The 21,111-nt window shown below is 38.1% G+C and overlaps 1 protein-coding gene across 6 annotated transcripts in view; it reads left to right on the top strand.

Annotated features, from left to right (window-relative positions):
• The window catches only part of kiaa1549la (KIAA1549-like a), a 96,796-nt gene extending 75,908 nt beyond the window's left edge, over nt 1-20,888 (top strand). For 4 of the 6 annotated variants that reach the window (XM_022683821.2, XM_022683826.2, XM_022683822.2 and 1 more), the window contains 10 exons: nt 826-950; nt 3,214-3,446; nt 4,668-4,797; nt 6,654-6,680; nt 6,928-7,299; nt 9,941-10,038; nt 12,023-12,162; nt 14,338-14,489; nt 14,821-14,895; nt 16,420-20,888. In XM_022683821.2, the coding sequence (XP_022539542.2) occupies nt 826-950; nt 3,214-3,446; nt 4,668-4,797; nt 6,654-6,680; nt 6,928-7,299; nt 9,941-10,038; nt 12,023-12,162; nt 14,338-14,489; nt 14,821-14,850 (1,307 nt within the window). In that variant the 3' untranslated portion in view covers nt 14,851-14,895; nt 16,420-20,888. The remainder of the gene's footprint in view (nt 1-825; nt 951-3,213; nt 3,447-4,667; nt 4,798-6,653; nt 6,681-6,927; nt 7,300-9,940; nt 10,039-12,022; nt 12,163-14,337; nt 14,490-14,820; nt 14,896-16,419) is intronic. The other 2 variants (XM_022683825.2, XM_022683824.2) reach the window with 1 other exon arrangement.
• The last annotated feature ends 223 nt before the right edge of the window (nt 20,889-21,111 follow it).

Genomic DNA, 21,111 nt, shown 5'->3' with positions numbered 1-21,111 from the left:
AGCCTAAGGGTTCCTAAGGGTGCCTTGGGCAAAGAGGGGAGGTTTTTAAACTCAAAGCAAGCTTCTTATTATTGTTGCATTTGGACCGACACAACTGAGATGCTCTCCTTTAACTAGTGATGAAATGAAAGCACTTCATCCAGCACTTCAGCACTTATAATTGGTGTGTCTAGTGTTAGCTTTTTTTTAGTGTCATTAGCATATTAGCTTCAGGGCAATCCCAAAAACAGCATCATGCAAGAAACATCATATTTTGTATTTTTTCTTTTTCTTTTTTTTTTCTCCTCCAAACATCGCTCTACAAATGCTGCTGGCAAGAATTACAAAGGCCAGGGACCTGGAGAGAAAAAGCCAAAGCAAAGCCCATGTATATATCACTGTACTAAGGACCAAATTGTCTTTGTCATTTGTTTATGTAAGGGTTTATGGACGTTCACTTCTCATAAAAAAGCTTTGTTGAGTGTATTGTTCTCTCTGTCATTCTCTCTGTGAGCCACCTAGGAAATATATCAAATAGTAAACTGTGCTATACACAATATTACTGTCATAGCACCAACTGGATTTGTTCCAGCCAACGCTGCCAAGAGAAGCTCCCAAAGGGAGCCGATGTACCACACATGTTGTACGGTTGAGAAGATAAGAGGGAAATGTGCGTGGGGATGTATTACTGCCCGCTGTGTTTTACTCTCCACTCTGTCAGGAGCTAATAGGGTTTGGCCAGTGTCTGATCATCTCTGCTGCCGACCTTTTACTGTCTGTCCTTCTGGTGTTCATGATATGGTCAGCTTGGTTCCAGCTGTGAGTAAAAGGTTTTTGTCTCTGCAGAGCATTACGACTCTCTGACCGGCTCCCTGAGGCTCATCACCATCAAGCCCATGACCGCACCCCTCAACTACTCTTACCCAGACTCGTCCAATCACAGCCAAGACTCCGTCATCCTCAACGGAGAGGTAGGTTTTGATCTAACCCAAATCTAAGAAACCCAAACCCAAAGTCTTTTTTTGTACAAACCTTGCCTTCAGGGTTCTTGTGAATCCCAGGGTTTCACAAGATGATGATGAAACTAACCCTCATCAGGACCACCCCCTAACCCTAACCTAACCTTAACCCTAACCCCCAGGGAATTTGAAAATAGCAATTTCCAGGCCTGTATAAGTTTTGGAAAAATAAAAATGCCCAGAAAGTTTAGGAAAATAATTAATTATAATAATTAATAAATAAATTTGGTCTACAATTCTTTGTGTTTCAGTTTATCGATGGAGAAATACTATTTTTGAGCTAACAACTATGTCAGCTCAGAGTTTATTCAGTAATTTAACCCTACACAATGAGTTCTCAGGATCTGACACACATTTTATTATTAATTAAGATTGTGTGTCAACATTTTAATCTGATTAATTTTAAGCCTGCTATAATCAACTTTGATTATAGTTTTAGTTGATTTTTTTTTGGTTTTATTTTCCATGTCTGCATTGATGTTTTTAAAATCGTATGGACATGAAAATTTGCCTTGAAGGCATTTATTGGAAATTTATTGGTTAAAACATGTATGAACCCTGGAATCCTTTCTGTTCTTTCTTTAAGTTTAGTCATTAGCTTGGACTCCACTATCAAAAAATATGCTACCAGCTTTGGGAAAGAGTCACATAAAGCCTGTTAACTGCTTAAAAAAAGGTTTAATGTAATGTAGGTTTAAGCTGTACCTCTCAATACTGTTTGAATGGGGCTAAAATACTCACAAATATATATTTATAGGGTGTCCTGATTTTTTTGTGTATTTCACTGTATATCCAGCACCATCTCCTTTACTAAAGAACATTTTTTTTTTGAGAAACCCTGTTTTTGAGCAATTGGCTTAAAGGTAGAATTGGACAGAAGACATGACATAAATACAGTAAATGTGTTCAGGTTCAGACTGAAGCTTGCTGACGTAGAACAGGGTTCAAACCAGGGCATGATGTTCTCAGGCTGTCTTCAGGTTTGGTTTAAAATCGTAGATCCGATTAAAGCTCCATCCTACTTTCGCCATGGTAACCAGCCTTCCTGACCGAGGGGGTTTGGATTTTTAAAGTTGAAGGATTCATTTCTACCTGCATTGAGTGAGAGCTTGTCTGTATTAACCCGATTAAATCCGATTACATGAGCCCAGTCCTGTCTCATGGGTGGAGGCTTCGGCTTCAGTGAGGCTGGCAACTGTGGTGCTGCTTTCCTGCTATGAGTGACCTTAGATCAGGGGTGTCCAAACTTTTTTTGTTGGGGGCCAGAAGGAGAAATATATTTGAAGTCACAGGCCACGGACTCTGTAATAAAACAAATAATGAAATATACCACTTTAAATAATACTTTTTCCTGATTATTTCATTTACACACCATTTTACTTGACTTACTATCTTTATCTTTGACAGTGTAAAAGATAAAGTGTGTAAACTAAGATTTTTCAAATTGATGTTTCATTTCATGATGTCTCTTAGTATTAAACTCCTTAATTACGGCAACTATGTGCACTCTCTCCACTTTTAGACTCTGTGGCCCGTTTTTCTGCACTGGAAATGCGCACTCTCTCCGCTTTTAGACTCTTTGGCCCGTTTTTCTGCACTAGAAATGCGCACCCTCTCCACTTTTAGACTCTTTGGCCCGTTTTTCTGCGCTGGAAATGCGCACTCTCTCCGCTTTTAGACTCTTTGGCACGTTTTTCTGCACTGGAAATGCGCACTCTCTCCGCTTTTAGACTCTTTGGCCCGTTTTTCTGTGCTAGAAATGCGCACTCTCTCCGCTTTTAGACTCTTTGGCCCGTTTTTCTGCGCTGGAAATGCGCACTCTCTCCGCTTTTAGACTCTTTGGCCCGTTTTTCTGCGCTAGAAATGCGCACTCTCTCCGCTTTTAGACTCTTTGGCCCGTTTTTCTGCGCTAGAAATGCGCACCCTCTCCGCTTTTAGACTCTTTGGCCCGTTTCTGACACCTAGCATTTAAACTTTGAATCTCACATTATAAAAACTTGCTTAACAGCGGGCCAACTTTCATTCTATTTCTAAAATACCTCGCGGGCCGCTCCAAAAAAGAAAACGGGCCGCAGTTTGGACACCCCTGCCTTAAATGGACATGTTGGCCTGAAAATGCTTACGTGGCTTCTGTCATTTCTGGCCATGTTAGTACTCTGTACGCTCCTGATTTCTCCACTAACGCTGTCTCTGCATTGTTTGCCTGTGTTTGCAGGTGAACATGGGTCTGAAGCAGAAGTCCGATATCGAGCACTACCGGAACAAACTGCGACTCAAGGCCAAGAGGAAGGGCTACAGCGACGGCCCGCTCGGCGGAAGCAGCGGCAGCGGCCACAGGCACAGCCACCGGGAGCGGATGAGGAGAGAGAATGCCTCCCTGGACCTGGAGGACGCTCTGGGACCCGTGGAGGACAGAAACCCGTCCACTTACGTCAAATACAGGAGGAGGTAGGAGGACGATCCGACGCCAGGGAGATGAATTATTAGTCATCCTGCTTCAGAATAGTCAGAGTGAGAGAGAGAGAGAGGGAGAAGAGAGATGACCTAGAGACAGCAAGGACATTAGATGGAAAGTAGTGGCTGAAGAACATGCAAATATATTGAAATTTTAACAAAGTCACTTCTATCTTCTCTCTCTGCATCTTGATTTTTATTTAATTAAAAGGCTTTGCTGACTTTCATAAACAGTAACTGACATAAGATTGTCCTTAACCCTGCCATGACCTTGTATAGGGTTTACATATATATCATGTTAATCTTTCTCTAAGGCCAATTAATAATGTGCAAAAACATTCATTAAACAGTCATTAATTCATTTTACATGACTATTCGCATTCATAACCTCGGTCTATCCCTTAAAAACAAGAAAAAAACAATGTAAAAATATAAAATTTCACGTGGACGTGACATACAAGGTGTTTAACATTGGTCAAATGTTAATGGCCTCTGTTTTAATTGGCTACTTTATACTGTGCCTGATTTCGGAAAACAATCTGAGCTGTAGACTTTAAAACACCCATTGCTGAATGTGATATTTAAATAGCACTAATATGGTGGTTTTAGATTATACAGATCTCGCTCTCTCTTTTGGCCCTATATTACACCCTGCACAAGGTGCGTTGTGATGCTATTTGCTATCTTACACCCCACCAACAGTCTATTTGCACACCTTAAACCTACGTAGTTTAAACAGTGACGGAGCTGGCGGATATTTCTTCGCCAATGGGCGTGATGGTCTTTTCTGGAGTTTCCTCTGCTAAGAAGCGCAGAAGCACTGCGCAGTTTAAATATCAATCCTGAGCAATCAGTCTGAGCACACCTGTCTCACGCTGAGTGGTTTATTTTATGTGCCGCCCAAAACACACCTGTTATTAATTAAGAGAATTAGTACATGCCTTTTGTGCATTTCGAGCCACACAAAAGATGTACTTTTCCTGTCGTTACGATAGCAAAGACACTTAGATGCCCTAAATCCAGCTGCATGCTCACTAAAATACAGCCTCCATTGCCTTTGGATAGAGTCATTATACCCAATGCCATGTGTCAGATAGGGAGTATAAAGCAGTTTTTAATTGCAGGAATCCCGTTAAAAATGTTGTTTGTTGGGTGCTTGTGATCCATTTTGTTTGGATATGGAGGATATATTTTTTCCAATATGTTTGTTTCCAGTGAAAGCCAAAGGGAACCAGCATACTGGAGTAGACAGTCCCTGAACACCCCAAGTCCTGTGGAGACCGAGCTGGACCTGCTGGTCATGAGGGAGCGCTCCAGGAGGGGCATCCGCAACAGTGGCTACGATGTAAGTGTCAAAAACCCTGTATAGAGGCCTACATACATATATATATATATATATATATATATATATATATATATATATATATATATACACATCTGCATTTAAAGGCCTAGGCCCTTAACCCTTTGAACTCTAGGCTGTTTTGGTGTTTTTTCTTCAATTTTGTTTTCAGTTCCTCTTTCAGGTCTTATAACACAGTAATTATATCAGACAGACACATGCCCTGATCTCTTTTACTCCAGAAGACGTACGGGTCCACGATATAAAACTAAAAAACAACTGATAATCACGGTGGTTATAAAAGAACAGCTTCTTTATTTTTATTGTAAGCTCTGAATTTGCTCCTAACATGTTAATAACACACTAAAGCAGTTTAAATAAAACAAGTGTGGCAAGTTAGAGCAGACGAAACAGAAAAGTTATGTGCCCACGACTTGGCTTGTAAAGTGCTGGAGTAAGAGAGCTCATCCCATGTAGGACTGCATAGTACATCAATTGTTAATCGTTCTCTCAATATTGACCTTTGCTTAACTGATGACAGAAGGCTGCAGAATGCAAATGAGTCCTTCAACCATCTGCAGTGTTTTAGTGTGTATTGTAACTACCGTCCAATCACAGTCCCTGATTAGTTCCCATGACTGTTTTGATCAATCATTATTTAAGGTTTAGATTGCACTCCTTTCCCTCATCACTCCAAAGGGTGAAGGCGATCAGCACAAGGCTGCGTCTGTGAGCTGATGTATCAGAACCGATTCGCTGCGCTTTCCTCCAAGCGCGCTGTGATGCTACTCGGCAATGCTGCACCAGCAGCAGTTCGAAAAGAGGCGGAGTCTGACTTGACATGTATCAGAGGAGGCATGTGCTAGTCTTCACATTCCTGGTGTTGGGGCATCACTTGTAATAGGAAGAGTCCTAATGAATGGGTTGGGTAATTAGCCTTTTAAATGGAGGGGGGAGAAAATGGGATAAAAAAAATAAATAAATAAATAAAATAAAAGGAAATAAAGTTTTACATATAAAATGTAACTTGATTCTTGAAGTGTGCTACTACTAGTGTACCCATGCAACCCAAATCCTAGTTTAAGCTCTAAACAATGTATATAATATACAGTAGCCTCTGCAGTGCTCAGATAAATGAATAATGGCAGCCTATGAAATTTCAGCATCCAAAACTGGGGACCCAACATGCTTTTTACCGCTAGAAAACAAGGCTTCTTCGTTCTGCTTTTGAAATACAGCTTTTGTAGCGGCTCTGCACCACAGAACGCAGTAAACCTAAAGTTCTGTACTGCACAGATACAGTCTGAGCCTCTTTCTTGGTAGCAGTGGTGGTCCTTCATGGTGGTCAGTCGGACTGCGCCAGGACCTCCGTCTCTGGCTGTGCTGCAGCAGTTTTGGTGTGTGGGGTCCACGTGGCTCTGAATGCAGGGGTCTGCTCAGGAAAGATACGGCCCTTTCATTCCTCGCTCTCTGTAATCTCTGCCGTCTGCATGGAGGCTGAAGCAAAGGCGATTACCTTTCAGCCCGTTTTAAAAGCGCACCGGCGGAGAGAGCCGAGCTCTGAGCACATTTAGAGCAAACGACATCTCGTACCCCACCGCTGGGGCCGCTCCACTTTAGTGTCGGCCAGTTTGAATACTATTACAGTCTAATCGGAGATTCCGATGCGGAATTCGATAGCGGTTAATAGCCGTAAATGTGCTGAGCTGTTAACTTGCAAATTGCCTAGCTCAAGTGTGTATGAGTGTGTGGTGTGTGAAAAGAAAGAGTCAATCGGAAAGTGTGTTTGTGCACCTTAGTAAATCTTCCCTGTGTGTGTATGTGTGTGTGTGTGTGTGTGTTGGCTTGTGTGTTGCCAGCTTGCAGCTTTAAATGTGTTAGCTGAGGCATGTATGCAAATCAGTGTATTTTATTTATGATCACGTGTCATCGTTTCCAATTGTGTGTGTGTGTATATGTGTGTGTTTTATTATAATGTACTGCAGGGGTGTCTGTGTGTATATGTCTGTGTGTAGTTGCAGTGCAGTTTAAGCAGTTTGATCGTACGCTCTGCATGTGCGTGCTTTTGTGACGTGTGTATGTATGTGTGTGTGTGTGTGTGCGTGTTCGCTGGGGTGTGTGTTTCTTCACCAGGCCGAACCAGAACCCTTTGAAGAAACAGACGTGGACCGCCTCATGAGCTCGCTGGGTTTCGGTGGCAGCCATCAGATCAAGGGTCACTCAGACTCGTCCACCCTGAGCTCCCAGCCCTCAATCGACGAGGTGCGGCAGCAGATGCACCTCCTGCTGGACAACGCCTTCGGCCTGGCCTCGGCCGAGCCGTCCTCGGGCAGTCGCCACCACCACCACCACCCCCACTCCCACAGCCAGTACAACCCCAGCCAGAGTAGCCACTACTCGGACGGAGTGACCAGTGCCCCTGGCACCATGGACCACCCTGCTGGAGCTCTGCAGCGTGGCTCGTCCTTTGAGCCGGACATGCACCAGTGTAGCCTCCCCAAACCCGTGAGTCTCACATTTCATTCTCAAAACTAATTAAACTGCAAAAATGCATATCACAGTATTTTTCAAGACTCTGACGATTTCACGGTATCTCACAGTATTTTTATTTTATTTTTTTATTAGTATTTTTTTGCATGACTGGGCTTTAATATAGGTTTGTGAGTTACTGTACTGTTAGGAGTACATATAATATAAAACACTAAGGCTTTAAATTAAGGCTTTGATTAGTATGATAATTACACAATATATGAAAAAATCACACTTTATTATCAGAAAACACATTTAACACGACTCCCTTTACAAAATTAAATATTTTAATAAATAGTTCCAAAAACACTATAAACAAAATGAATGAACCGGTATAGCCCAGCACTAATTAAACTGTGTGTTATTTTAATATCAGCTGTTTTAAATATAACAAAACAGTGTGTTTTCCGATGGGAGTTAAGTCCCCAAGCACTTTATAAGGAACCTAATAAACCTTTTAATTCATGCAATAATCTGGCGGAAACACCATGTTGATAAGAGAGGTCAGCATCAGATTGGTTCAAGCTGACAGAAAGGCTACTGTGTCAATATAGACTAGATTGTCAAAGGAATATTTTCACCATCTTATGGAATCCGTGTCACAAAGAACTGAGGCCGGTGTGAGAGCAAAACTACCCAGAATCCTCTAATGAGGGCTTAGATTCTCTGTCCAAACCCGACCTGACCCGAGGCCCGACCGAAACTAACATCAAATTTAAAAAAGCTCAGTTTTAACACTCTACTTATTTTAAAAATGTTGGGTTTAAATCAGGCTTGGGCAGAACATGCACGGGTCAGGTTTTTTGGGCTTGTTCTAAGCTCTACCCAGAATTCGTTTTCCTTTGTGAGTTTAAAACATGACATCAGCTTGAACTCAAAGATCTATGATTTTTTCTATATACACAAAATGCCTTTTTCTCTCAGATTTTTTTCACAATGGGGTCTAAATCTGTGTGACCTTTTTTGGTGGCAACTTCTTTTGTTGGCCAGGCAGTCTAGTTTTGTAGTCATATTAGTTGTGTTGAAAGCGCTGAAACCAGTTCAAGGCAGTGGTACTGTGGCAGTGGCAGATCCAGGGCTGAATAGGGCTGCCTAATTCTGAAATCCCATCATGATGATGTATTTTCTGAGATTTATTCTGCCAGAAACGATATGGGGTCAGTTAATCATTTTTTGTCATTGAATCATAGATGTGAGCTTAGCTGCTGAGACGAGTTATACTAACACCTAATCAATCATGTACAAAAAATCTTTTACACCGACCAATTAAATGATGGTATTATTATTATTATTATTATTATTATTATTATTATTATTATTATTATTATTATTATTGTTTGTAATGCAGTTAAAAAAACATATTTTAAGCATGTTTTATTGAGACCTCTATCAATTAAATATATATATTTTTTATGCAGTATTTTCATTTCATTATAATAAGATCTAAAAAAAAGACAATAAAACATGAGTCAAAGTTAATTTAGTCTAATAATAAAATAGTTATTATTTTTATATTCATTACTTAATAATATTACATATATGTAAATATATTAATTGCTATGAATATGATTGCAAAATTAATTCTGATAATTAATTAATTACTATAGTAGTAGTAATGGTAGTAGTAGTACTACTATTTGCTGTAGTGCTATTGTTGTTGGTGTTGTTGCAGTCACATCGCAATAATTAATGTTGCAATCATATTCATAGCAATTAAGGAGATACATAAAAAATATAACTATATGATTTTCAAACCAAATTGATCATGATTTTTACAGACAATAGGGATTGTATTATAATGAATTGAAAAATTGTATAATTGTATAAATATTACATTTTATTGATAGAGGTCTCAATTAAACAATACAATGTATATATATATATATATATATATATATATATATATATATATATATATATATATATATATATATATATATACATTGTATTGTTTAATTGAGACCTCTATCAATAAAATGTAATATTTACATTTACATCCAATATATATATATATATATATATATATATATATATATATATATATATATATATATATATATATACGTATATATATATACGTATATATATATATATATATATATATATATATATATATATATATATATATATACACGTATATATATATATATATACGTGTATATATATATACGTTGTCCAGTTTAATTTCTTGGTGTTTAGTTTTATATATAGTTGTCTATTACATGATAAAATAACACATATATAATTCAGCTTTACAGTAAAAGAACATTACATATTTTTAACTGGGAATTTTTTCCTGGATTTCCATTGTGCACAGTCTCTCAACATTCCACAGACCTTCATGATAAGATAATGGTGCTTCTAGTGTCTTTAATTTATTATGATCCTCATATAGACTGACATATTTCTTTACTGTAGCAGACAGTAGACCCGCTAATGGGTTATTTACATCCTGAAATGCATGCTAAAGCAGTTTAAAAATAAACACACGCTGGTTCTGCTGACCCGGGAACAGGCCTGGAGCACAGACTCCATTTAGAGATGTAAACATTTCATTACGCAGAGTGGAGCGCACTGATTGGATGTTGTAGTGATTGTAATGTGATTGTCTCTACAGGGCTTCAGATTTACCCAGCTGCCTGATATGGGTTTGGGCTCACCACCGCCTCTCATACCCCCCAGAGCTGGAGCGCCCCCTGGAACCTCACTAAGGCGGTAAGAGCACAAAGACATACATACATACATACAGTACACGTATACAGTACACGTATACAGTACACGTATATACAGTATGTGCATACTTATGCACACGCCCACACACACTTCCGTTTGTGTTGAAGCAATGGAACATTGGCTCCTTTAATAAATGTGTTTTAATGCAAATGCAGAGGATTAAGATTAGTTTAAAATTTCTTTAAAGAAAAAAAAGGAAAGAAAAAAAAAGGAAAAAAGGACTAGTATCTAAATAACATATCATCCAAGCCTCAGTCTATAAGTCTATTTGTTTAAATTAAGCTTCATTTACACGTAATAAGATTAATTAACACATTATGTTACACATAACAGTTCTGTTAAAATGTACTCTCACAAAACCCAATGTATTTGCATTATTAACCTTATTCTGTTAAGACATGCCTGCTTTCAAGAGTTTGTTTCCTTTACATTTGTGTTAGAATTAGAGTTTAGATTCTCTGCCTGAGCCCGAGCCCAACCCAAGCGTTTTTTTTAATGCTATTTTTATGTTATATAAAGCTTTGGAATTATGTTCACAATATAGCAAAGTAACAAATCTCAATGGAATGGCAGTGGTGGATCAGCAGTTGGGGTAGCGGTGGCTCAGGGGTTAGAACACTAGGCTATTGCCCTTAAGGTTGCGGGTTTGGTACCTAGGTTTCATTGGCTGCCAACAGATCTCCCAAGATCTAATATGTGTGTCTAAAAGCACATTCTCAGTTTTCAACCTTTTAACCTCAGTTGTTCCTTTTGTCTCATTTTTGTCAAATGCTGTTTCTGCTGAGCAATTTTAGGAGAAACGTCTGTGACCAAGTTGATCTCTAACTGAAATCAAAGTGAGAATCCCGAAATACTTCTCCTGAGACATCAATGATCAATATTTGAGCAAAAACAATACCTACACAGTGGTAAAATCATAGTGTAAACATGTTTTTTATTCTCTGGGAGTTTTTCTAATGACCCTAAAACAATTACTGACTTTGAAATTCAACTTTATCTAACAGGCTTTACCATTATTCTTTTTTTTTTTTTTTTTGGGGGGGGTTATGTATGTGTGTGTGTTTTTTTTCCTGATTAAGTGTTATTCACCTTCTTGGTGTTGGGTTGGATGGTGGAAAAAGGTCTTCACCCAAGATTTGTTGTGTTTTTGGACAACCACTGCTTTTTTGGCTATTTTTGATGGTCTCTATCGTTGTAAATAAAGCTTAGATAGGATAAAAATGTTATTTATTCTGTGGATATGTATAGTTCACATTTTACATTGTTTTTTATGGATACTCTGGTATATAGTATTGGGTGAAGCTTAGATAATATACAAAAGTAAATTTAAATAAAAAATTTAATTAACAATTTCGAGAGTTGTTTTACCCTGTGGCGTAAAATGCGTTTACACTGACGAGTTACATAGAGTTAATATACGACTTCATACAGTGTTGAGTTATTTTAAGACTATAACGAGTGTAACCATATGTTATCAAGGACAATGTTAAATTCAACTCTTAAACAGTTACTTTAACACTATCAATTTTGCTGTGTATAGGAACAACCTGCGGTTAGTTATAAATGTAAGTATGTGTAAATTATGTGTATAATTGTGAATGTTTTAATATGTAAACCCAGAAAAATGTAAGGAGCATCAGTGTGTGCCTAAGGGAAAAAAGCAAAAATGAAAAAATATATAGGCCCCTCTTCTATTCATATTTTTTAGAAAAAAAGATGTGTTGTTGCTTTAACAGTTCACACTCCTCTCTGTGCATATTTATGCATGATGTTCCTGAGATGGCCGTGGCTGGCATGTTTAAAGAAATGTTTCTGCACAGCAGACGGAGCTGTTGACTGCATTGAGGTGTTTTTATGCAACTCTGCGGCTCTGGAAGTCAGTGGAGTGAGTGTGAGCTTAGCCTGCCCCCTGATGCTCAGACAGCAGCACAGCAGCTTCACTTCTTTACCCTTCCTCTCATTGCAGCTCCACACCAGACATGAGTCTGAAACCTCGAGTCTCTGAGGCCTCGGAGATGAGTCAGCACAACGGCACCCCCTACCTGCCAATAAACCGCGCTCCGTTCCCCGCGGTGACTGTCGACCAATCCATGTCGAGCTACTCAGGTCAGGCTCTTACTGCTTCAGTGAGCAGTGTGAACGGCACACTATCATATACTCTAAAAAAAAAACAGAGGTGCGATACGAGTACTTTTTTGTACTCAAAGGTACAATATTGGTCTTTACAGGGTCAGATTTGTTCCCTCTGAAGTACAAAGTCATTTCTAACAGCAAAAAGTACAAATTTGTACCATTTAACCTGCAGCCAAAGGGTACGTTCAGTATTCTGTATCACTGCACTAATAAACAATATATATTTAAATTGCACATTTTTTATTTGAAAGCCAGAATATTTGGGATCATCAAGTTTTTGAGCCATATCTAGTTGATGATCATGTTTATAATCTTTATAATCTTTACTGGCACAAAAACCATGGGTACAAAAAAGGGCTTTCACTGAAAGGTACTTTTTTGTACCTCAATATAAGGTACAGCCCCAGCGACAAGCTTTGTACCCTTTTAAGTACAAATCTGTACTTACTTTTCTTAGTGTGTATAGTGTAGGAGTCACTGATCAGTGTTGGCATCTGAAATAAGGAGAATATCTGTGGTAAATATAGAGTTAAAGCTGCTCATAGATCAGAAATTTGGTTAAAACAGGAAATCATCTAAACACTTAATTTGTAGAGCTAAATATGTACAGTACCAGTCAAATGATTGGATACACTTAAAATTTAGTTCATTTCATTCTTTTAAAATTGTCTGCATTGGAGATTACCGTATTTTTCAGACTAAGGCACACAAAAAAAATCCTTTACATTTCCAAACTTTAGTGTGTCTAATGTATAAATTTTACCAGTCAGGTATTAAGGAGCAGTAAAGCCAATCCTCTGAAGTACAGTTTCAGTTTAGTTCTCCAGCAGTATTAGCATTATCTGCTAACCGCGCAAAGCACTAGCTTTTTGGCCGTCCAGAGGTGAGAATTATAGGACTGTAGCCTGCTGCTAACCCAGCAACTAGCACTGCTGGAGTAGCATTAACATTAGCATTAGCCCCTAACCATGCTAAGCACTAGCTCTTTTGCCATTCAGAGATGAGTATATCGAACTGTAGCCTGCGCGTTTACCATTTTAAAACAAGCTATGTGGGACAGACTGCTAGCTAATATCATCCTGGATTGCCAAAGTAGCATTAGCCACTAACCGCTAGCAGTTAGCTGTTAATGCTAATTCTCCAGCTTTAGCAGAAATCTGTAAATCTAAGCTTACTGTAAATGCTTAACCAAATAAACAGTTCTCTAAAGAGAAAGATTTACGTTCAGCGCTTGTTTGAGGTTTTATTTTTTTAGAATGACCATTTTGGTTACCATGTTTACGTAACTTATCTTAGCTTTACAGGTCTCACCACCCAGGGAAACATGGCGACACCCCTGTTACCACCTACTATTAGTTATTAGTATCACATAAAATGCACCTTATAATCCGGTGCACCATATATTTATGAAAATAGACCAGAAAAAAGACGTTTATTAATAGTGTGCCTTTAAATACAGTGCGTCATATAGTACGAAAAATACGGTAATACTAATGTCATCCAAACTTTGTAGAAAACATATTATTATGTTTTATATATATATTATATATTATTAACACATTATTTAGTGTACAAAAAAGTGTTAAACAAACCAGAATATGTTTTATATTTTAGATTCTTCTAAGAAGTTTCTCTCGCTTAGATGACAGCTTTGCACATCTTGGCATTTTTTCAGTCAGATTCATGAGGTAGAGTCACCTGGAATTCAGGCTTTCAGTTAACAGCTGTGTATCAGTTGTAAAGTTGTCAAGAGGTAGAGTTGGGATACAGTGAATAGCCATATTTGAGGAATGTTCTAATCCTTATAATGGCAATAACTACTAAGAAACTAAAAAAAAAAAAAAAAAACTTTCCATTTCACAAATGTTCCATGTTTTCTTTGCCAAGTGCACTCTGTTGCAAAGAACTCTAAAGCATTGGCCATCTCAGAGAAACCTATATACAGTATGATCACAAATCCAGAAAATATAAACACTTTTGAGCTATTATATACAGCATTGATATTTTCAGTTTCATAATAATTGCATATCTGTAGTGTGTTTGTTTCTAAAACACAATCAGAAGTCAAAATTTTGTGTTTTATTTGAATATGTCATGTTGCTTTTGTTGCCAGATATTCTAAGGACTAATCCAGTCGTTTGTTCTTAGGAAACCCAATGACAGCCGTTTATGCCATATCGGCCAATCGGCCCGGCTACTCCGACTACTTTGTCCTGTCGCCACCATCGTCCTACCGTAGCCCCTCGTGGATGTCCTATCCTCCAGAGCCAGACGATCTGCCCCGCCAGTGGAATGACACGGTAAAATTTCTGCACCACCACGCCAGCCTTCCTCTTAGGCCTCATCCTCTTTATCACGCAGTTACTTTCCCGTTCTGCCACCCGGGATATTAACCTCCCTGCTCAGTTTAATCTCCTCTCATTCCTCTCTCTGTGCTCAAGGCTCACGTTTTTTTTTTTTTTTTTCTCTCAAGGTGAACTGTGGAACAAGATGAATAGCATGAATAGCTTTGGCTTAGCACTGGTGATGCAGGATTTGAGATTAATTTAATGCATTTATCTTCTCTCAAAGATCAAGTTCAACAACTTGTGTGTGTGTGTGTGTGTGTGTGTGTGTTTTGTGTATTTCCAGAACCCGTGTCATTTGGAGACCATCTGCTGAACTAAATGAATCTCTGGGGTTGAGTGGACACAGCAATTCACCTGGGTACTCTAAATCTCCTTATTTATTTGCTTTTATATATTTAACTATTATTATAAGGTATTAGTGCTCTTTTTTAACTCTTAAATGTCTAGAGGTATTGTTGTTATTGCTTTAATTACTAATAAATTAATCAAAACTGAAATTTGAACCTCTTATGTTATCCAACATAATCGTGTATAATCAAAATAACGGTTCCATGTTCAAAGTATGAAATCTCAACCCTAACACTTCCACAAATCTGATTCCCTACTCAAAATGGCGTGAGAGTTTCTTCAACCCAGAGTTTAGAATCCAAGATGGCTACGACAACATTAGTAAAAGCAGTATTTTTTTTATACAGTTTATAAACCCTTAAATCATTCATACACACAATTATTGTCTAACTTCTATCTGTGGATATGGTGTTCGGATGTGCAAAATACTGCATAATGTGTTAGCAACCGAAACTGCTAACAATGCTAACCAGGGACTGTGCTAACAATGATTACATAGGGCATACATAGAAAATGTAGTTTTTAGTTAGGTTAATGATAAAACACTGGTAAAGTATTGTCAAACCACTCTTTAGCCATCTTTTTTTTTTAAAATAGAACACAACATTAGCAACATTAGCTTTCCTGTTTTCTTGGCATTTTTAATTCTTATCAGAAAAAAAAAAGATTACCTTATGTGTGGAGCTGAGGGAGATGTAAAAATAATTCAATAGGATGGTAAAAGACTAAAGTTAGCTTGTAGTCTTGCGCAGATGCATGTTTGCCCCTGCAGCTTTCACTTTGTTGTTTGCCGAGTTTAACCCCTTCTTTTACGTTACATGTCAAACTGACCAGTTTTAAAGTTTGAAGATCTAGGAAAAATAGTTAAAAGTTGTTGTTTTTTTCAGTATGAAACTTCTAACTGCTTGCCTTAATTAGTGTAATCCACATATAATATGAAAACGGTTCATCTCACATACTTGAAAAAAGCACTGCAAAAATAAAAATTAAAACAAATTTGCAATGTTGTGTTTCAATGTTATGTAAAACTACATACATTTTTATGTTTTATATATTGGTCTTTCAAAAGTAATAAATCATTACAACATTAAAAAAGTATGTATTTAAAAAAAAAATGTATTTTTTATGGAAAACGAGTGAATTATCCTCATTGCCCTAAATATTGATAGAATAATTAGCAATGGAGTTAGTGATAAAATATTCACACTGCTTGTTAGGATTTTTTTGTTTCAGACATCTTTTGGATAATTAAACATGCACCAGTTCAAATTGACAACATTGCTGTTCCTGACAAATTAACATAACAGGAGGGTTATTAATTAATTGTAAATAATCCGTATTAAATGCTCTTATTTTCATTTCACAGACAATTATTTTGACTTTTAAGGATTAAAAAGGAATGTGATTTTATAAAAGAAAGCACTTCCTAATCTAATCTACTAAACAATGCTACTGCCACCATTGAAAGCCATTAGTTAACCATTAGTAGATGTTAAATTGCTCTTTTGTTTTCTTGTGTTTCTTGTTTTTGCAGGGTTTGTACAGTAGATGAATATACCCTGAATACCACAGCAGCCCCACCCTGTCCCGGCTCTTTGGACTAACAGGGCCGCTCCAGCTGAGCAAGCCCAAAAGGCCCCAAAAGGGCCCAAAAGGTCCAAAAGGCCCCAACCAGACACGACCAGGCACCATCAGTTCACAGTCTTTGCCTACATCCTGGGCAGGATGCAGTGCCACCATTAGCCAACGCTTTTCTGAGAGTGCGTTCTCTCAGCCTCCTCCTCCTCTTCCTCCTCCACCGACCCAGAATATCCATGAAAGGCCATTTCAGTGGCTGGACTATTTCTTGAAGCTTTTTTCGATCTTCTCACAGACATGCGGCCGGTGGGATTTTATGTGTGTGTGTGTGTGTTTTAAAACATCAACTTACTTAAAATAGAAACCTTTTATTTTGATTTTTATTTATCCCAGTTTCACTGATGCCTCTCTGTGTCTTTTGCTCTCTTATGTTGCATTTTTAATGACAAGGTTAATATTGCAGGCATATCACAGGTGATTCTTTCGTGCACTCTATGTATGGCTTACGTAAAAAAAAAAAGAAGAAAAAAAAAAAAAAAAACAACCTTGATGTAAAAGAGACTGAGCATCTGAACAGAAATGACATGTTGTACTGTATCAAATGTAGTCATGATGTTTTTTCAGCAGCTTTCAAAGCAGTGTGTTCTTTTTGCTTCTAATGAAACTTAATTCATTTATGCTTCTTTTAAAAATGTACATCAGTTCACACCAAAAGTGAGTCAATATGTTCATAGTTTTTGAAGCGTAACTTGGCCATGGGTGGTCATAAAAGCTAGAGATAACAAAAAGTCCAAACATTATAATTAAAGGAGCATTAGTCAAAAATCAAGGAACAACTGCAAGGACCTCTAGTGGTTTAGTGGGTGAACAAATCAACACTGAGACTTTTTTTATCTTTAGCTCCACCTTTAATTTTGGGCTAATCTCTTTGGTAACCTGGCATTTGTTCAAACTGGGCATCCAACTCCCATGTTTGTAGGGTGTGAATCCTACCAAATCGTATATACTCTTATTTGAGTCTTATAAACAATAGTCAAGTGTATTCGCTGTCTCTTCTTTGTCTTTGTAATGAGCTCCCATTAGCTCCTATTCAGACACTACCTGTTAGCTAGTTAGCATTGTAAGCTACAGCTGAAGAGTACTGCATATAGTAATGGATTTTTTAGAAGATTACGTTAATGTAATGGGGCATTAAAGATATGGGCTGTTTTAATGGGGTGGAATGGAGGTGGAGTATTGAGATGTTTAAGACATGGAGGAAGATTAATAGGGCATTGAGGAGATTGGTGGAGCAAAGGATTTGATGAGAAGATTGGAGTATGAAGTATTGGGGCATTATGGAGATGTTGTGGAGTATTCAGTTGGATTAAAAGATTGGAGTGAAGTATTGGGTCATTATGGAGATGGGGTAAACTAATGGATTTGTTCAGAAGATTGGAGTTAGGAATTTGGTCATTGAGGAGATGGGGTGAAGCAATGGATTTGATGAGAAGATTGGGGTTAAGAATTTGGTCATTGAGGAGATGGGGTTAAGTAATGGGGCATTAAGGAGATAGTGTGGAGTAATTGGTTTGATGAAACAATTGGGGTGAAGTATTGGGGCATTGAGGAAATGTGGTGGGCCAATAGATTTGTTGAGAATATTGGGACCTTAAGAAGATTGGATGTTTTAATGGGGTGTAATGGAGGTGGAGTGAGATTTATGGGACGTTGAGGGGATGGGGTGGAGTAATGGATTTGTTTAGAAGATTGGAGTAAAGTATTGGTGGATTGAGGAAATTGGGTGAAGCAGTGGGTTTGTTTAAAAGATTGGGATTAAGTAATGAGCATTGAGGAGATGGGGTGGATCAATCGCTTTGTTGAGAGGATTGGGGTAATTATTGGGGCATTGAGTAGATGGGGTGGAGCAATGTATTTGTTGAGAGGATTGGGATAAAGTATTGGGACATTGGAGAGGCGGGTAGTGGGGTGTAGAGGGGTAGTGCAATGGATTTCATGAGAAGATTGCAGTTGAGTATTGGGGCATTGAGGAGATGGGGTGGAGCAATGGGTTTGTTGAGAAGATTGGGGTGAAGTATTTGGGCACTGAAGAGATGGGGTAGTGCAATGGATTTCATGAGAAGATTGCAGTTGAGTATTGGGGCATTGGGGAGATGGAGTGGAGCAATGGGTTTGTTGAGAAGATTGGGGTGAAGTATTGGGACATTATGGAGATGGTGTGGAGTAATGGGTTTTTTAAGAAGATTGGGGTTGAGTATTGGGGCATTAAGGAGATGGTGTGGAGTAATGGGTTTGTTAAAAAGATTGGGGTTGAGTATTGGGGCATTTAGGAGATGATGTGAAGTAATGGGGTTGTTGAGAAAATTGGAGTAAAGTATTGGGGCACTGAAGAGATTGGGTAGTGCAATGGATTTCATGAGAAGATTGGGGTTGAGTATAGGGGCATTAAGGAGAGGGTGTGAAGTAATCAGTTTGATGAAAAGATGGAATGAAGTATTGGGGCATTGAGTAAATGGGGTGGACTAATGGATTTGTTGAGAAGATTGGGGGCATTAAGGAGTTTGGATGTTTTAATGGGGTGTAATGGAGGTGGAGTAAGATTAATGGGGCATTGAGTAGATGGGGTGGAGCAATGAATTTGTTGAGAAGATTGGGGTTAAGTATTGGGGCATTGAAGAGATGGGGTAGTGCAATGGATTTCATAAGAAGATTACGGTTGAGTATTGGGGCATTGAGGAAATGGAATGGGATAATGGATTTGTTGAGAGGATTGGGGTAAAGTATTGGGGCATTGAAGAGATGGGGTAGTGCAATAGATTTCATGAGAAGATTGTGGTTGAGTATTGGGGCATTGAGAAGATGGGTGGAGCAATGGGATTGTTGAGAAGATCGGGGTGAAGTATTGGGGCCGTAATGAGATTGAATAGAGGAATAGTTGAATATTTGTTGAAGAGGTGGGATGGGGTATTGTGGCATTTGAGGAGATGTAAAGTAAAAGGCCATGATGACATAGAGGAGGTGGATTAATGGGTCTTGAGAACCTGGGGCTGAGTAATCTGGGATGCTATTGCTAAAATAATGATGATTTCATTATATTATGCATTTCTCATACTTCATTTAAATTAGTAAGAAAAAGGAGAGGAAATCGACTAATGCTCCTTTAACCGTTACTATCGAAGACTAGTGGTGAAACATGCGAGGGCTAGAAGATTATTTTAATTAACATTCCTCTTCATGTAGAGTAGATAAAGTATCATCAAAACAACATATCTATTTTATTGCCTTATTTTTGATAGGTACAAAAACTTATATATAAGACAATATCAAAATCTAGATAATATATCTGCTAAAATGTAAAGCATAAGCCAAAAACCGTAAGACAAACATATTAAAATACATTCAAAATTGGTTTAAAAATCCAAATTAAAATCACTTTAGCTGCAGCAGGTTTTTTAGTGTCAAAATAAAAGCGTAAGTACTGCTCATTACACTGAATTCACGTTCTATGAAGTGAGTGCACTGTTACAAAAGCTATTTTTGGCATGTATCCCTACTGGAATGGTTCTAATGCATGTAGTTTGTGAAACACAAGGGCTTGTATGTAAAGGAGCGTACATAGTGTGGGTGGCTACAGAACTGAGTTCTACTGTAGTAATACGCAGTAATAAGCAGTGATATTTCTCATTTCCAGCTACAACCCTTCACTGAAACCTAGCATTACTCAGAATGCCATTTTATGTTCGTTTTATATGAAGAACGATGAACATGACGGCAGTGCATCAGACTCAGTGGCGCAGAAACATCATCCACCTAATTGCTCTAAGACAGTAATAAATAATATTTTTCATTTCTTGGTTGGAACTGAAGAACTTTGTCCTCTCAATTTATTAGTTGGTGCTGGGGAAGTGCAAAGATCTCAACCGTCGTTCAGCCATCGCTCTGCTTTGTAAAATATTTTGTGTTAGTATTTTTATATCAATTCGATCGTCATTTTTGGACCATCCACGTTGGCGACGTTCAGAAGAAGCAGTTGCCGATGTAAAATATTGTGCTTAAAATACAGTATTAAAAAAGAGGCCTCATCTTGAACCTATGTGAAAAAAAAAATGTGTAATATTCTCTATATGTGTAAATTCACATCATAACGCTAAGATGTCAACCTAATTCCTTATTATCCAGTTGTACAGTATATTTTCACTTAATATTAAAAAAACCCTATATTTGTTTTAAAGATACTACTGGTCCAAAACCTGTTTATTTCCCTAATCTGTGAGACATTTTCTTTGCTGCTTTTTTTTTCTTTGTGTGAAATGACCATGCTTGTAATAACCCTGATTTAACTTTTTTTTTTTTGAGTGATTTACACATTAAATCAAATCTAATAAAGACTAAGACACATTTTATCATCAGAAAGACGAAAATATAGATTGTGTGTGGTGTGTTTAAATGGGGCTTTTGAAAATCTTGTCAAAAGGAAATGTTTTTGCTTTTTCGTCATACTGGTATTGTGATGGACAGTGCTGCACCATGGGCTACCAGCAGGGGAGCTGGTAGACAGAGGGGAGGAAAAAGGATCCCAAAACCCGAACTCCCGGAATACCTGGCGGAGATCAGCATCAACCAGCTGCACCTGTGCACTACCCTATAT

This window comes from Astyanax mexicanus, chromosome 10, assembly GCF_023375975.1.
Source record: "Astyanax mexicanus isolate ESR-SI-001 chromosome 10, AstMex3_surface, whole genome shotgun sequence".
Lineage (NCBI taxonomy): Eukaryota > Metazoa > Chordata > Actinopteri > Characiformes > Acestrorhamphidae > Astyanax > Astyanax mexicanus.
Note: the sequence above shows the minus strand (reverse complement) of the source record. Positions and strands in the feature narration are given on the sequence as shown.